This window comes from Melospiza georgiana, chromosome 1 (genome assembly GCF_028018845.1).
Source record: "Melospiza georgiana isolate bMelGeo1 chromosome 1, bMelGeo1.pri, whole genome shotgun sequence".
In the NCBI taxonomy this organism is placed as follows: Eukaryota; Metazoa; Chordata; class Aves; order Passeriformes; family Passerellidae; genus Melospiza; species Melospiza georgiana.
Window position 1 is genome coordinate 125,885,701 of NC_080430.1, and position 18,154 is coordinate 125,903,854.

The window sequence follows — 18,154 nt, forward strand, 5'->3', positions numbered from 1 at the left end:
TTGCAGTGTTCTTCTTTTTAAAAAGTCTGTTGATTTATCCAGAGAAATATTAATACAACTTAACTTTGTGTTATATATACTCATTTCACAAGAACAGAGTGTTTAGATGTGACACAAGACCTAAACAGTTTTCACTTCAGCAGTCTAAACAATCATCATGAGCTGGTACGTACGCCGTGGTTGATGTAACATCTTGCCAGCTTTTGGTAATGTTCTGCTTTAGTTCCTGTAGTGAGTTAATTCCCAGCTTTCTCTTGATTTCTGCTAGATGCTTCTCTTTGGCAGCTAGCACTTGTGAGAGCGTCTGGATTTCCTCTTCCACCTGTGGCACCAGAGTTGTTAACAAGTGGTTAACAGTTAACAAGGAATACACCCAACCATTTAACTATGTATTTCTTTAAAGCATCCACCAGACACCAGTAATGGGAGGGCTAACAGAGGTTTTTAACATTGCCTCACAGTCATTCCTAAATACTAAAAGGGAAATCTAACAGACACTACAAGAGCTAGTGAGAAAGTACTCTACCTGCAGCTAGCTCTGTTATTGGAACATGTACAAGGAAGTTGGTAACTAAAAGACTGCATAGTTAGAAATTAGTACCTATGATATGTAAAGGTTGAAGATTAGTCAAACCTGGGACAACTGCCAACCCTGTATTCTGCTTCCACGTCAGAAGATATACCAATGTGTGACCAGTACCAGGAAGCTCAGAGCATGTCTGTCATACACACATTTTGTCTCCTTGCTTCAACAGAAAGGTCCTTCTGCAGCTTAAGCCAGGATCTGGCTTAGACTGGATTCAGCCACAGGAGTGCCTTCCCCAGAGCAGGTGTGGAAATGGTGGAAGTCTGACCAATCACACAACACAGCATTTGCTCTGTAACTAGAAACCTATATTGTGTGTGTGCTTCCTTCTTTACTCAGATGGTCACTTAAGCCTGGAAACATGACCAGAGATGTCAGCACAGTTCTACAATGCCATTCCGTGAGCTTTATAGAAGTGACAGAGGCACTAAGGCCATATGTGTAAAGGCAAGGGCATCCCTCCCATCCTACTTCCTCATCCAGGCAAGATCACCCCAGTTTAGAGCAGCAGGCTGCCCACTCATTTAAGCTCCTTACAGGAGTACAGTTCCTTACAGAATCTTCAATGCACCTCTGTTTTGGATATCTTACATATCCTATCAGGATCAGCCCACCCTCACTATCTTTGGCATGAAATGATACTCAGGACTGCCAAATACAAGAATGTATTAATGTGCTTAATTTAAAGCTAAACTTTGTTTGTTAACCTTAGGCTTAAGTTATTGTGTTTCATAAAGTCCCATAGAGCTACTAAAGAAAAAAGACTGGCTGCTTAATAAAGCTTGACTTTGGCGTGTATCAGGCCTGAATATTTGCATGTCTGTTTTTCAAAGAATGCTACTTTTTCTCACCCTTAAAAATATTCTGTTATGGACAAGAACAGTAACATGGTTAGACATTAGCAATACAGTGCCTACCCAGATCCTACTACAAAGCATTATTCACGAAGGAAACAGCTTTAGCTACTCCACACCTCTTGAGACAATACTTGGGTTTTGGTTTCCAACCATGTTCTCTTTGCTGATTTAACCCCTTCTCACTCGAGGGGAAAAAAAAATGGGTTAGGTATTTATGTATCTTAGTTTAAAACCTGTGTATTCAGCACTTCCAGCTTAATTCCCCATCACTAGAACTGGCTGTTCTTTTCTCCTTGACACCCTTCTTTCCTATCTGTATATCTATATACCTGCAATATACAGGAGTGCCAGCTTTAGACACTCAGAGAATAACTATGCAAAGCATTAAGTGTATGTTTAAAGATAACATTATTCCAGATTTTCATCATCAAAACAAGTTTAAGAGCTATTTGCAAAAGAATTACCTTGGCAAGCTCTTTTCTTAGCTCATCCCGTTCTTCTTCTGAGAGTGTTTCTGCCATACTGACTGTAGCAGCAACATCCTCTCCAACCTCAGGTATAGAGTCACTCCTCAGCAGCCCTTCAGATTAATAAAAAGCATTAAAAGTGAGATCACCACAAGACTGCCAAACAGCAGCTAATATTAGCACACGGCTCTTCCATCCCAGTGCACAAAAAAAACTGATGAGAGGACACCAAAGTCATGCTCCCCAACTACAGGAAGGAAACCAAAGGCATTTTATATTTCATTCTATCAAGCTGTATTAAATCTTAATATAATGGCAGCTGCTGCTGTAATAGGAGACTGGAAACCTGTTGAGAACAACACATCCCACTGCTCTGAGAGAAACCAAGACACAGAACACTATGTCCTGACTAGTGTTTCCTACACAACCTTGCCCAGGAGTCTGTGCACATCTGGCACAGAAACTCTGGAAGTGCTGGAGATGCCCAAGGCCAATGCAGAGGCTCCCTCCCTTACTACTCTCTGGATCAGATTATGAAGTGCACACTGGGTGCAGCCACAAGCAAGGCTAACAACAGTGGAGAAAACTACTGCACTGCAAGTATGAACTCTGTACCCTGCTTGATCTCTCTGTCCCTAGTAACTGGGACCACAGTGCCTAGAAGGTTGCAGATATCATGGAACTGGAAATAAGCTGCTGGTTTGCACCTGGACCTTAAGGCAGATGGGAAGTCCAGAGACAAAGCTCAGGAATGAAAGGCTGTTGCTTCAAAGGAGGAGAGACTGATAAGAATGTGCATCCACTTAAACTGCTGCCTCTTCCAAATCCAGAAACCAAAACTCTGCCTAATTTTCTTACATAAACCACAAACATCTCCATGGTGTTCCTTAACTTTTGCTTTCACAGCTTCAGGGCAAGGAAGGAGGATGGTATTTGTATTACCACGATGCAATAACTGTAATTATTCATTTTTTTACTCCTTAGTGCTTGCAGTAAGACCATTTTAAACACCTTTTATGCAACAAAATTTCCAGCAAACGACTTCCCATTTTGAGTCTTTGTAGCTGACACTTAAAGTTTGCCAAAATCAAGGAATTCTATTCTAATTGCAGAGAGACCAGTTTGCAGGGAGACTGCATGCTGGAATGGTTGTGGATTCCCAGAATTCTCTATTCAAGACATAAAACAGCCTTACAGATAATAAAAAAAAAAGAAGCCAAATGAAAATCTTAAAATACAAGAGGAAAGGATCAGGATTGTCTGTTAATAAGAAGCAAGGAAGAGTGTGTGTATGTGTACATATACACACATACATATGTGAGCGTGTGTATATGCACATAAATATATCATTGATCTAAGTTGAAGAGGCATTAAGTAACATTTCCTATTAATCACTATAGAAGTTAACCATAAATAATATGCCAATAAAATTCCATTCTCATTTCAGCAGCTTCTGATGGCACTCCATACTATCCTTTGGGAATCAAAAACTCATTAATCACCACTATGATTTTGCTGTGAAGTTTCATATCAAACACCTACATCACAATCAATTGAAAAATCAGGGAAAAAAAAAAGATTCTGTGAGTCTCTAATTAGCTGTACACATTTTATGAAATACAGTCCTAGCAGCTGTTAAGCCAAACAAAGAAGAAACCTTGTTCTTGGATCAAATTACTGAACTCAGGTAAAACTCAATCCCACAAATTCTTTCCAAAATGGTATGTTGTCTGTCTGTATCTGTGTCCAAAACCCTTATCCTCTAGAAGCACACTGCTACATGGACAGGACTTTTTGTGAATGCTGTTACTACCAAGTGCACTGAGAAGGAAGCCTACAGGAAGAAAATTAAACCTAATTCTGCATTTATTCATGAGATTTGTGCCACGTTTTCTCAGAGATTTACATGTGTCTTCTACACAAACATAATGTAGGTCCTGTGGGTTTCCCAATACACTATTTTGTGTCAAAAATCTAGGGCAGTGAGAACTTCAAAGTCTAATGCCCAAACTAAAGCACAGCCCTATGGCACCTAAAACAAAGGATTATGTCTCACAATCAGATAACTTTTGTTTTATGCATCAACATATTTTCTTAACAGTTAAGAATGCCACACCTTTTTGTTAAATTGCTATTTAACCTATTAATTACATAAACCTACCCTGAAGGAAAACAATTTGAACTGCATTTGAACACCCTACACCCCCTCAGTGTGTTCTACTGTGACTCCTGACCTTGCTCTTACCTGCAGCCCTTCAGGGACCACCTGCTTGCCATCATCACAAAGCCATTCCAGAAAGTTTGCAAGTACCAAAACCATCCTGACTCCAAGAGCATTAGCACAACCAGCTGAAAGTCTGTTCAATCTGATTATGAGGAGTCATCTGGATTAAATCACCAAAAATAGATCAAGTGAATCAACCAGTAAGAAAACATGCCAGATTGTCTCCTGCAGCAACAGCTTCCATTTGGGGAATGTAGCTTCTCTTTGTAAAACTAATTTTTAAGACTGTTCTGCTTCTTGACTACCAAAGAGGATTTAAGGCACAATGCTAAGAAGCAAGAGAACGATCTCTCCTTCCCTTCACATTCCTTGAGTTGTTAGGGAAACAGGAAATCATGCTATTCAGAGTCCTCCACACCTCACCCTGCACAAGTGACCATGCCTTCCTCTTCTTGCCTTCACAGCCCCTCCCATTTATTACTTTTCTGAGCTTCACATGAACAATACTGACACCTTCCCATCAATCTTCACTCTGACGCCCCTGCTCTCTCTCCTGTCACTGCTCACCCCTCTGTTCCCTTTGCTCCCATTCCTCAGTTCAATACCTGCAGGACACAGGGATCATCCATGCTATGGGCTAGGCTGTGCTGAGCCATCTGACCAAGGAGCAGTTTCTACACAGCTAACAACCCACAGACCTCCACAATGGTGTGCCTACAATCTAAATGTATCCCAGAAACTAGGACTGACAGCCAGTAAGAGCATGGCTTTGAAAAAACTTCATCAGGAAACATGCACAGCCCACCTTAGATCTTTCTATGGGGCAAGAAACCAAGAAATCAGCAATCATCCAACAGATGGAAATGCTTTGGCTCAAACTACTACTAAGAGAGCAATTCTCACTTATGGTCTTTTTTAGCCAACAGAAATGTTACTATTATTATTTTATATTGCTATGAAAAATTATTACTACAGCTTTCAAGCTGTTACCTTTCGTTATGTTAGTTCTCCCACATCATTGGATTGTGAAGGACTTAAAATTCAGTCATTTGGTACTCTGTTACAACCAAGTTTAACTGAACATTTCATGTCTCTCAAACAGAATAAAAAATCTGTTTGGGAGAAAAAAAATCATAAAGACTTAGACAGTAAGAGAAAATTTACCTAGCTTTAAGGTCAGTTTTTAGGTATGTATTTCTAAGATTAACATATTTTCCTAGCAGTTTATTAGATCTACTTAAATGAACCAAATAAAGAAAGACATGAGCAAGTTAGTTGATTAGGACTCCATGGATCACATTCAGGGAAATGGCATTTAAGTCCCTATTACAGGACTTAAATTCTGCCAGGGTAGGCAAAGCATTAGAGCAATTCAATTAACCCTCAGTTTTTCTGATTTGGGGTTTGCTTTGGCCAGTTTCAATCCAAGTTCATGCTCCATTTTGACCATAAGTCCCTACCTCCCTGGCCTGAATTCAGAGATCAGCAGCAAACAGGAGCAGTTTTAAGAAGTACTTTTCATTTTGAATGAGCAGCCTCAGGGTGGGAGTGGGTTAACATCCATAAAGCTTTTTTTCACACTGGCATGTTCTGCATGTGACACTCAGAATGAGCATTGTGGTTATCACTATACATTGGCAAAGCTAAAGAAAAAAGGTGCTTGTTATAGTTCAGGAGAACAAGCTGTTGCAAAGTTTTTAGACCACTCTAACATTTGAGTAACATACAGTACTGCAGAGCATATTTACTCTGCAGTATATAAGAAAGATCAGATTTAAGTGCTTCCTGTTTATCTCAGTGAAGAAGCCAAAGTGAGACGTACTTCTTCAACCTGGGGGAGAAAATTCTTGGGCTTCTCCCAAATGCTGATTAGATATTCATTCAAAGCAAATGAAAAAGAAAATAAAGCCCAGAAAAGCCAGTGGTAATTGTGATGCATCATCACCTGACACTGAGAGATGCTTCCCCTCTCCTTTAGAAGAGCTGGGAGAGGCAGAAATTGCAGAAGTGAATGCTGACCACTGTTTCCCAGTAGCCCCTGGCTCATCAAGTTCACAAAGAGGGTTGTTAAAGTTCACACAGAGGTTCCCCAAGGGATGCATGTTTTTTAAAATTTTAAGTAACAAGCCCATTAAAAAAAAGTTAACACCTGTGTAACCCCCTTTTGCTTTGCCACATGTGAAGTAGGTCTAAGCTTTCTATATTTAAAATTACTTTGGAAGATTTCATCTGGCAGCAAGGAATGGAAAGCAATGACGACAGTAAAACCAGACTAGGATGCATTGGGAGGCACAGCTATCGGTGCTCTGTACAACAGGCTACCAGCAAGAAATTCAGAGGGTTAAGCACTAAATGGATGCCACTGCAGCACAGCACTGGGCAATCCCAGTGCAGTTCCTATCTGCAGGTGGAAGGCTTGCAGTATTCTAAATGCTAGGTGGAATGGAGTAAAGGTTTTAAAGGGCATTTTCATTAATCAGTGAGATTTTCAGTATTAAGGCAAGAGCAGATTTTAGACTATCCAGAGCTCTGAAGTCCTACTAAAAATGCAATTTCTACCTCCTCCCCTGAAAAAATCTAATAGTTAAACCAGGCAAATTATTCCAGTCTTGCAGTTTTGTTCCTAACTGGTTTTGCCACTTCATGTTCCCTCAAACTGCCTTTCTGAATTATTATTTGCTGAATAAATAACAAATAATGTAAAGCTGATAAACTTATAACACATGAGATATTATCTACATGACACACTGAAGCTAACACACTCCCAGAATTAACAGGAGGCCAACTTTTATAGATTTTTAATTTGAGAAGTTTTACAGGTATTAACTGCTAAGCGTTTCACGTAGAGATTTTAAGGAAGGAAGAGAAGGAAGTTACCAGACTTCGCCAGTGTAGGTGATCCAGGTGGAGAAAGGTTTATGCCAGGCGACAAGTAAAGATAATTTCTGTTGACTCCAGCATTGAAATCGAAGGGTGATTTGTAATCCTCATACAGATCCATGCCAGACCCAGACAGTTCAGTGCGTGCAGCCATCCTCCTCTTCCACTGAAGCATTCATCTTCGCTCTCTGGGGCAACCCAGACAGCAGCATTCAGAAACCCTCCATTCCTCCACATGACACTCCCTGTGCCTCCTCACAGAATTCAGCTCTGCTACATGTGATAGAGCTGTCTAGCAAGGGATTTCTTAGCCATCCTGGAGCTGCTGCTGTTTACATGGCACAAAGTTAAGTTCCTGTAAATTTGTAACTGAGGCTGGACTTAAACAGACCGTTCCTTTGACAAACATTCACAGTGCACCACTCATGGCTTCTGGAACAGCCTTGGTCCTCTGCAGAACTGCATCAACTGTGTTCAATCGTTTAAATAAAAAAAGGTCAGCTGACTGCAGCTACACCAGGATATCCTTAATCTTCTAGGACACAAAAGGATTACCAGCCGTAATCTATCCTATATACCATCTGTGTTGGACTTTTTCCTCTGATTAATGGAAAATTCTGTGTGCATAGCTATTTCTCCAGCTGCTTCCATCAGTGTAATAACCACTAGAGAGAACTCAGTCTCTGCTGCCCAGGTATCACACCACTCCTCTCTGAAGGCTGGCCTATAAACACCACCTAGGTTTATTGATGAGCCTTCTAATGTGCATTATGACTTTTGCTTGTGAGGCTAAACATATCTGGGTCTGAGGGGGTTTTTTTGGGGGGAGGGGGTTGTTAAATATTTATGAAGTACACTGTCCTATGTCCTTGGTGCTTCAACCAGCATTGTTTAGAGCAGCCAGTAACAGCAGTATTGCATTGCCTGAAATGTATTTATGCTTTGACACACTCATAAAGCAAGATCAACTTACATAAGCCATCTGACTTCATGCCAGGCCTTTAAGATTCAACTCTGGGAACAAGAAATGCTTCTTACCTAAAAGAGGCACTCGGCACAGTTTTGCAGCACTTCACTACATTGTTTTATTTTTATTTCATGGTCAGTTTCTTTCACTGAAAACACAAGGCTATTAGTAATGTAGATCACCTTTAGAGCTGAGCAACAATTTCCTCCCAAACCCCACACCTTCACCTGGGCTCCTCACTGCAGCCTGCACACAGAGGAGCATAATCAAATGGGAGTTAATCTTTTCCTGCACAGTAAGGACAGAGCTGATCAGGCATTATTCCAGAGAAGTGAAGGAGCCTCGCAGCATTCCAAAGTCAAGTCCAAGGCAAAGTAATCCCAGGGCATATGAGAAGAAAGCACACCCCTTCTAGAATTTTAACTTCCCATTTCCACTGCAATCAGTCAGTTGCCACAGGAACAGACCTTCCAGCTAATTAAAAAGCAGATCCTTTAAGCTAAAGACCTACATTCACTTCTGCAGGTGCAGAGTACCTGCAGGCTCATAACAATGAGAGTGCTGGAGCCTGAAAAACACAAGTCTGCTATTTTCTAAACCCACTGAAAAGAAGAAAATAGAATGTCCCCCTGCATTTCTGACACTCTGCCAGAAATACTGCAAAGTTTATCTGGCAAAGGTCAAAGCTTTGGTCACAGATTAAAGCATCCAGAGGCAGCAGAGAACTGTAACACAGCTACAGTAATAAGATACTCTATTAACCAAGTTTGTTAATATGAACAGCTACAGATAGTGCTTTGCAGCTTTCCCTTGTATAACTCAGCACTCAGGGCTGCCTTCTGTGCAAAAGGCTCAGGGAGCAGTTGTGCTAACTGGGTTAGGCAAAATGACAAGTTATCAGATGTGGCACACAAAGAGCTGGGTGTTTTCTACCATCACTCTCCCAACACAGAGAGGGAGAGAGAGAAGGGGAGGCTACACCCTAGGACTTTTTCCTAACCCTAGATAATCACTCCCTTTAGCACTGGTCAGTGCTAGTGGGCTACAACTGCAAGTAGTTATTCTAGGAAAAAGAACCCCTTATGAAAATCTGTTGATCCCTGCTAACAATCAAGAACACCATTTCCTAGCCATTTCCTGAAGGAAACATTACATTCTTGTTTTACAGGAAATTCCCTACATTCAGATTTACCCATTACCAACCATTCAAAAAAATCTGGTACTCCTCCTATATCTTTGTAGTGCACAAGTTGGTTTCATGCCCCTAGAGACATCTGGATTGCCAGTCTCAACCACTGACCTGGCCTGCCACCCCTACTGACAGAAATCTGTATGGGCCAAACTCTTCAACACCTCTTCAGTGTAGTCACAGACACATACAGGATGTGGCCCATTGCTGGAAGATACATTTGGCTTACAGGGAAGATTTGCAGAATTGCAAATCTGAGAGGCTGAATTCTGCTTTTGTTCCTCCTTATGCATGGCCTAAGCACAAGCTCAGAAGTCACCCAAGACAATCTCTAATTTTTAGAAATATTACTGTTCTAAGGTCACTGCCAAGAGAGGGACACCATGCAAGTGCTCCTTACTTCAAGTTCCTCTCTCTGCTCAATTATAGGGGCCATACATATGGGTTGATACAGCACCTACCAAACACATCACCTAAACACATCAGCCTCCTGCTCTCTTACCTGCTGAAGTTTACAGGAGTGTTGTTCCTCACTTCTCTCAGGTACAAATCCTAACTGGAGATGAAGGAAGCTGTTTTGCTGAATAAGCTCCTTCCTCATCACTTAGGGAAATTTGATGGTCTTCAAACTGAAGTATAAGTCAATCTCTCTATAAAGAGAAAGGACTGCAGTCCACCCATCCAAATCTACTGTAGGACAACTTCTAGGCTGTCATTCCTAACTCATCCACTTCAGGGAAGACAATCTCTAGTTGTAAGAGATCCCCTGCCAGCCATAACAATAATTTTATCTGCTTCTTCCCCAGAAGTTCCTTAGCACATCCAGGGATTCAGGGCAGAGGAAGGCAGCACTCCCCCATACTGCTCAGAGCCAGTCTAAAGAAGATAGATTCTGCTCACTGTGATGCATTTGGAGGAGGAATGAATCCCTCTCCAAGGGATTTTCTAAATTCAAGTGATGGCCTAAGGGAACAAAGCAGGATGGGGATGACAAACAGCAGCTGCACAGAACCAAAAAGCAAGGTTTTTCTCTGCAGTGTGTAGCCTTCTGACCAGTTTAGTAGCTCTTGACAGTCACAGCAATCAAGAATTCTGTACACTATGAAAACAGGCACATTATGAGGCCTTTCTAAAGAGCCCTCCCATTACCAAAATATCCTGCTGGATGGGCTTCCTCTCCTTCACAATAATTCAGAGCACATACAGCTGGCTGGAGGTGGAACTGAGGCTGCAGAGCCATACCCTAATAGATGGATGCTGCCTTCCCAGGCAAGACACACACATTTCAGTGCTGAAGTTTAAGTTTAGGCTTCTCTTACATGGCTTAGAGTAATTAACTGAATCCTCAAATATCTCTGTTCTTTGCCCTGCATTGCAAACCCAGTTTTACTGTGTACCTTGGTTGTTACTGCAGATACCAGCTGCAAGGCAGTACCTGCAATGATCTCGAAGCCTAAGGAAGGAGCTGTTCCAGAGCCAAGAAGCAGTGGTTTTTTGCTTACTATGCAAGAGATTAAAACCAAAGATTTTGCCGTTCCAGAACAAGCATTCATTTGCCCTTAACACCTCAGGGTAACTTAGAGTTTAGTACTAAAGTAATCTATGGCATTTTAGAAGCTGGTGTCTGAGAGACTGGCACAAAGGTAGATACCTTCTGTCAAGGATGCTTGAACCAATCACTGACAAGTTCACCTGAATGTCACAAAGTGTCTGAGGAAGGCTTGGCAAGCCTCAGCAAAGCATTACCATCACAATTCCTGCCACTAACCATGTTGTAATCTCCTCTTAAGGTTACAGAGGTGTAATCTCCTGCTAAGGTTACAGAGTGTACTTAAAGCTTTCCCAGGTAACCATTTAGCATTAACAGTCAGAACAGATTGTGCACCTCATTAATCATAAGGAAGTAACTCCCTCCACAGCTGGAAAAGCTGTTAAGTTTGAGCAAACACCATTCACCAGATATTTGCCTGTTTAGTCTCAGGCACGGTTCTTTCTTCAGCTAGTACCTGCTACCCAGCTCTGCAGCTTCCACCTTAACCTAAGGCTCCAGCAACAACTTGAGCAATGCAATATAGTATTGAAGCACTTCTACCTTGATGGCAGCTGAGCAAGGATAGGATGCTATGGTACCCTTGTGGAGAAGCTGCTTTTCCCACATATAGGTCTAGCAGAACAACAGTTTGTTTATACATGGAAACATTATATCCTCTTTCCCTACACAAAGTAGGATGAAGTTTTCTGATGAAGTATGAAGGAGTACCACCTCTGGGCTTTGAAGAAACTGAGCTATGTGTTCAGTAGTGTTTAATACAAACAGTTAAACTCAGGAAAGGCTACCACTCATGCCTCAGGATTGGAGGAATGCAGAAGCTACCCTAGGACATGATCTAAACAACATTCTGGACAAAGCTATCCAAATAACCAATCCACAGGATCTGCTCTGAGTTCTGCTGTTACACAGGCACCTTCACCACACTGAACATCCTGTGTTTGTGTCCTGATTATACCTGGAGCTGCCAAACTTGTGCACCACAGCTCATACTTTTGGCCAGGCTATCATGACTCCAGCACTTAATCAAGCAAGCAAAAGAAAATGGGGGAAAATGATGGGAGGACTTTGTTGATAAAGAGGGGGAAGAGGTGCAAGAAGCACTTGCTCTGTGGGGGCATAGCAAAAAGATTCAGTCTCTTATTTCAAGGTTGCCTGTGGAGATTCAATTGCCTTCTCAGCCTCTACTTGGTTTAAATTTCAACTTCTGAAGTCTGCTAAGAGGCAAGATTGATAAGAGGCCTTCCAGTAAGTGTGTCTGGGGCAAAGACTTCCAGCCAGGTGGTCTTCCACCACCCCCATCCTTCCCAGGTAGATCCCAATCAGGCAGCAACAGTCAGGCTCCTCTCCCCACTCCAACAGAGTTTTATATGGCATAAGCCATTTTAAGAGCCATAAATCTACTTAAGTATCTTAAGCCAATCTAGATTCTGTAGCATCAATTTGATCTTAAAAGTCTTACCAGTTTACAGACAAGTAAAGCCTTTCAGCACCTGATCTGAGGCCTTAAAACTGCATTAAGAGAAAAAGATGCTGTGAAGCAAGAGGACAGAAGCCCAAAGACTAAACTGAAGCCTGAAATTTGTACATTAGTGCTCCTATTTTCACATTCACCCCCATTCCTTTAACAGCGGACACTTCTTTCACTCCCCTGAGATTTGTGCAGGACATGAATGGAGCTGCACAGCTGCAGCAATTCCTGAACAGCACAAGCACAGGCTTCTGCAGCTCCATTAGGAATGGTCAGCAGAATGTGGCTGAAGGGGTTAAGTGTCTGCTGTCTTCTAGCAGGGTACAACTCAACACCATGATATTAATCTCAGTACTTCAGCCTCCCCCACATGCTTTCTCTGGACAAGCTCTGCCTGATACAACTACATCATTCAGTACAGTTCTTTGTACAGAAATATCTTCTCCAGCACTTTATTTATCCTCACTCACTCCTATTAAAACAAACAAAAAACCCAAAGAAAAAGCCACCACCAACAACCACCACGTCTTTGAAGATGTATCTCCCTGCAACACAAACACTTGCAAATGTTACAGGTAGGGATCACGGGGTTGCCAGTGCTGTTCTTCTCTTAAACCAGAGTCTCAGCCCACGGTATTTCAGACAGCTGACACACGTCTTGGCGAAGGCAGCAGTTCTTGTCTCTCCTCTCAATCCAATTATAAACTCAGACTCATTTCCTGAGCTCTTGTGAGGGAGTACATCCACGCTCCAGCATATCCTGCGACTAGACAAGCTGATACTACAGTAAAATACTTAACCCATTCATGTCAGACAAAATTCTCTGTATTTGCACATATTCTCTACTGCCTTGCAAGTGTTTCAGCATTTAGAAGATTAGGCAGAAATCCCAGATTATGACAAAGTTGTGTGTCTCAAACAGTGCCCAAAGCTCACGTCTGTCAGCTCCAACAGTAACAGGTGAAAAACTTTCCGATCTACAGCAAAGGACCAGGCCAAAGGACAGAGCACCACCCCAGAACCAATGATCTGAGTTTGCCCTGACTTAGGAGAAGTCAGATCAAAACCTGCAAACACAGAGGAACACTTCCAAGTGAGATTAACAGAGTCAAAACATTGTCAGGTATATTTTAGAGGAATGTGTTTAGTTATTTCACTTCAGCCACTTATCCCAGTTATGCTGCCATTCTCTATAGACTCTGATTCCTCAGGCAAGAGACTGACCCTGTCAAAAATGTAAAGAAACAGTGCTGAGCTGCAGCTAGAGATAGCTGGAAAAGATTAGGAACACTGCAGTGCAGAAATGGGATTGTCTCAAGCAAAGTTTCAGTATGTAACCTTGCAATCTAATTAAAAGTTTTACTTGAGTGATTCTGGAGTGACTCCCAGCCTCCCTCAGAAGACAAGACTACTTTTCTGCACTCTTAAAGCAAATCTCCCTCTTTTAACACAGCATCCCAGAGCCTCATTTCTGAAAAGCAGTTCCAGAAAAGTCCACCATCCCCCATCTAGGTTACCAGGTCCCACCATGAAATTGACACTGAGGTTTTAAGAACAAAGCAAATTCAATTACACATTAGGCTGAACTACATATTGCATATCTAAAATTAAAACCACCAAAAAAAGCACCCTCTGTAGTCTTAGCAGTACCTTAATAATACCAACAAAATCTTCATTGCTTGTGGGACTCTGTAGCTTCCACCATATAATTCCCAAGTTGATGCCTGGATTTGATGTAGCACAGAAATTCCATCATTGACTATCAAGGGCAGAAGTACAGAAGCAACCAAGCAGCACACAATTTGATGCAAGCAACAAGGGTTTAGGGTAAGTACTTCACAAAATCCATTCTTGAAGATATTCAAAAGCCATCTGGACATGATCATCAAGGTGGACATGGATATCAAGGACCAGTAGTCTTTAGTATCTTTACTGATGACACAGACAATGGCATCAACTGCACATTCAGCAAGTTGTAGATGATCCAAAGCTGCACTGTGTAGGTGGCAGAACAGAAGGACAAGGTGCTATCCAGAAGGACCTGGAGAAACTCAAGAAGTGGGGCCCATGAGAACCTCATCAAGTTCAACAGGTCCAAGTGCAAGATGCTGCACCTGAGTCAGGGCAATTCCAGATATAAGTACAGTCTGGGACAAGTCCTTGAGAGCAGCCCTGCAGAGAAGCACTTGGGTGGATCAAAAGCCAGACATGAGCCACCAGTGTGTGCTTACAGCTCAGAGAGCCAGACACATCCTGGGTTGCACTGAAAGCAGAGTGACCAGCAAGTCAAAGCAGGTGATTCTCCACCTCTACACTGCCCTAGTGAGACACCACCTAAAGCACAGCATCCAGCTCTGAAGTTCTGAGCAAAGAAGGGCATTGACCTGCTGGAGCTGATCTAGAGAAAGGTCACAGAGATGATCCTTCTACGAAAGATCCTACAAAGACAGGCTGAGGAAGTTGGGGTTGTTCAGCCTGAAGAGGACTCCAGGGAGGCTTCATTGTGGCCTTCCAGTTCCTAAAAGGGACTTGTAAAAGAGGAAGAACAACGTCTTTCTTTGTAGGTAGATAGTGACAGGACAAGGGGGAACAGTGTCAAACTAAAAGAGGAGAAATTTCCATTAGACATCAGTAAGGAATTATTTTCTCAGAGGGTGGTCAGACACTGGAACAGGTTGCTCAGAAGTAGTAGATGCCCCATCCCTGGAAGTGTTTGAGGCCAGGTTAGACAGGCCCTGAGCAACCTGATGTAGTTAGTGGGTGGCATCCCTAAATGAGCCTTGCTTGGTCTTATCGTAGGCAAGCTATTACAGCTCCAGAGCTCAGTCCCCAAGGGGACTGGGTGCTAGAAGCCAGCTCGCTCTCAGACCAAGGCCACGGGACAGCCCTAGCAAGCAGGGAATATTCAGCTCTTAGTGATTAGGCAGCTCTTGTGATTTCAGCTTGCTTGCTAGGTAGCTTTTCCCTTGGCCTAAGGCTCCAGCAGACGGTAGAGAGAGGAGAAGCAGAAGACACTGGCTGTTCCACAAGTATGGCTTTATTGCAGGGGTTCCGTGAAGGGTCTCAGCTCTTCTTCTTCCGAGTTAGTAGGGGTACAGAATGCTACTTTTATACCCTTGGCTCGGATCCAATCCTGACCAATGGCAAAGGTGTTAGAGTGACCATAAGTGACCAACAGTAGGGTTAACACAATATTGCCTTACATGGCTATAGGGATAGGGTACAAGGCAGATGTCCCTGGAGATAGGAAACTTCTTTGCTGCTGTGTCAGCATTCTATTCTCCAAGGGGCCCTGGCTAAACCTGAGGGGTTTACTACACATCCCTGCTCATGCCTGGGGGTTGAATTGATGAGCACTAAGGTCCCTTCCAACTCATACCATTCTGTGATACGGTCCTGGTGGGCAACCAGTTCCAGGTGGCTCTGCCCTAACAGAGGGGTTGAACCTCCAGAGATCCTTCCCACCTTAACCATCCTGTGATTAACACAATGACTGTAATAAGTCACAGGCTGCTCCTTCAGATTCTCCAAGGATCCTCCAGGGACCTCTCTTCTTCAGGAACACAAGGAGTCCTGGCACCCTGACTTAGGGCAGGTCTGTGGCCTATCCTTCATCCTGTGAAGAAGATTTACAAATACCTACCTGCTGACAGAAAGAAGTTCCATTTTCTTCCACATTTTCTAAACTGAGATATGGACAGGGATTTCATGGGAGACTTTTCACTTCTGCACTTCTACCCAGTGCACAGGAGTATTATGACAGCTGACAAGCAAAGCAAAAGCATTTGCAGCAGTAGAGACTACACTGGTTTCTGTTACGAGGCCGCAGGAAAAAGCTGAAAGATTCTGGGTGGCGAAAAAAGTCTGTATTTTCATAAAAGGGACAGGCTTACACTTCACTCACTAAATGAATGAGCAAGCAACTTTTTGGGCCTGACATGTGACTCCAGACACAGAAGCAGCTCTTGGCAAGTACAAAAGCCATGTACTTCCCCCTGACACCCCTCCTCCAGGAGGGAAGTGAATGTATGCCTCTGTAGCAGGAAGAGTTCATTCTTGTACAGAAAGAAAAAGTTGCAGTAGACAAACTACCCATGTTACTGAGCTAAAGCTGCCTTTCAGCAGGAGCCGCTCCTCCTTTTACCCTTTATCAATTGTACAGAACCCAAGGAAACCAGGCTCAAGTTAGGCCTTTGAATTTCCTTCTCAGACTCCTCAATTGACTTTTCATCCACTCCAGTGCAGTTTCCTTTACTCCTCCAGTAACTCTCTCCATTGCATGCTCTCAGGTTCCCCTAGCCCAATTCCTCAGCCCAGAAAAATGCTGATACAAAAGCTTCCAAACACATGTCATTTCATCTAGAGATGTCAGCTTGCCCTTCAGAAGCACTGGGAGAGTCACTTCTGCGCTCAGGACACAGTAATTTTTAGCACAATCACACAAATCTCCCCAAAATAGTCAGAGCACAGCAATCTCCACGTGAGTTTCCACAAAGGATGCATACATAACACCAAAAGAAGGGACATTTTCTAGAAGTACTGCTAATTTTGCCACACACAAGTTACTGGTGTGGCATGGTTAAGGTGTACTCCTACTGTAGCCTGGCACCTTATTCTGCTGTCCATGATAAAGATCAGCTTTTTGCTTAGCAGTAATGACAAACCACCAGATTTTTTCCCTACTCAGGACTTGACTAAGTAAGTTTACGATTTTGAGTTGTACTGACAAACAAGTGTAATTACTTAAAACTTAAAGTACAATTTCTCAAAGGCAAGTAACTGCAAGTAGTAAGCTGTATAGAAATCCTATTAACATTTCTGCACTTGGCTTATCTGAGAGCATAGCATGAAATATCTGTGAAATTGTAAAACTCTGCCTAGTCAGCAGCAAAGCGCATTAGTATGATAAATTCACAGACATATAGCCCCAGAAATGTTTCAGGTCATAAGAACCTGCTCCTGATCCCCCTTCTTCAACCAGTCAATTCACACCTTTACACCAGTAATGGGTTTTGCTACAAACCCTTCAGAGAACCAACCTGTTCATGAGGTACCTAAAAGCTGACAATAGACACTGAGCCAGTTACAGCTTTTCCAAGCAGAAAAGCTCATAATGAAGACAAGCTCTCATTATTCATCTACATTTCTCACACTGCAGAGTTTCTGCGCACCCTCCTAAACTTAAGGAAGAACAACCTAACAAAGCAGTGCTAATGGCACACCACCAGACTGCTGATATAAAGTACTTGTGCAGCAGCTCACTATTACTGGGAATCTCTCACTTGAAAACCAGAATAAGTTGTGTTGCTTTCCCTGCAGCATCAAACAAGACACATAACCTACTCCTTTACAGTCCAGCACTTTACCAGTCACCCATTCAACTGTGCAGTGCTTGAAGTGTCCTGCTCCAGATGGAGTGTGCCTGCTGCTTGCCCATACTGCTAAATTCCACATCCAGCTGGGAGGCACCAATTCCTACAGTGCTTCCAAATGGATTTGGAGCAATAGCTATCACTACTTAAAGGATCTTGGACACATCCTGCCAGGCTTGCAAATTGGACAAACTCAGGATGTGGGCTTGAATACTTCTGCACTGCTCTTAATCTCATTTAACAGATAAGAGGAAGAATCCTTCAACTGTGCATGCAGCAACCAGCAGCAATTCACTAACAAACCAACTGCACTAACCAGCTTTTTTTTTCTAATATAATGTAGATAATGCATCAACCTTTAGATTATTATGACCACTGAAGTTGCCATTATATTAATAAGTACTCTGCGATTTCATCTGATTGATCTGTCCTTGACTGACTTTCAATGCTGCTTTAGCTGAGTAAATCCTGTTAAGAGACATGTGCCCCTACTCCAAGTCACACTAGGACAGTAAATTAAATGAAACTGTTAGCCTAGAGAAATACTGCTGTCACATAAATCAACAGACAGTCATAAAACACTAATCACTCC

The 18,154-nt window shown here is 42.5% G+C and overlaps 1 protein-coding gene across 4 annotated transcripts in view; it reads right to left on the bottom strand.

Moving 5' to 3' along the window:
* TPD52 (tumor protein D52) overlaps positions 1-18,154 on the bottom strand; it is a 125,362-nt gene that overhangs the window by 93,538 nt on the left and 13,670 nt on the right. For all 4 annotated transcript variants that reach the window (XM_058025974.1, XM_058025967.1, XM_058025959.1 and 1 more), the window contains exons 2-3: positions 1,908-2,023; positions 174-322 (exon numbers count right to left, since the gene is read on the bottom strand). In XM_058025974.1, coding sequence (XP_057881957.1) covers positions 174-322; positions 1,908-2,023 — 265 coding nt within the window. The remainder of the gene's footprint in view (positions 1-173; positions 323-1,907; positions 2,024-18,154) is intronic.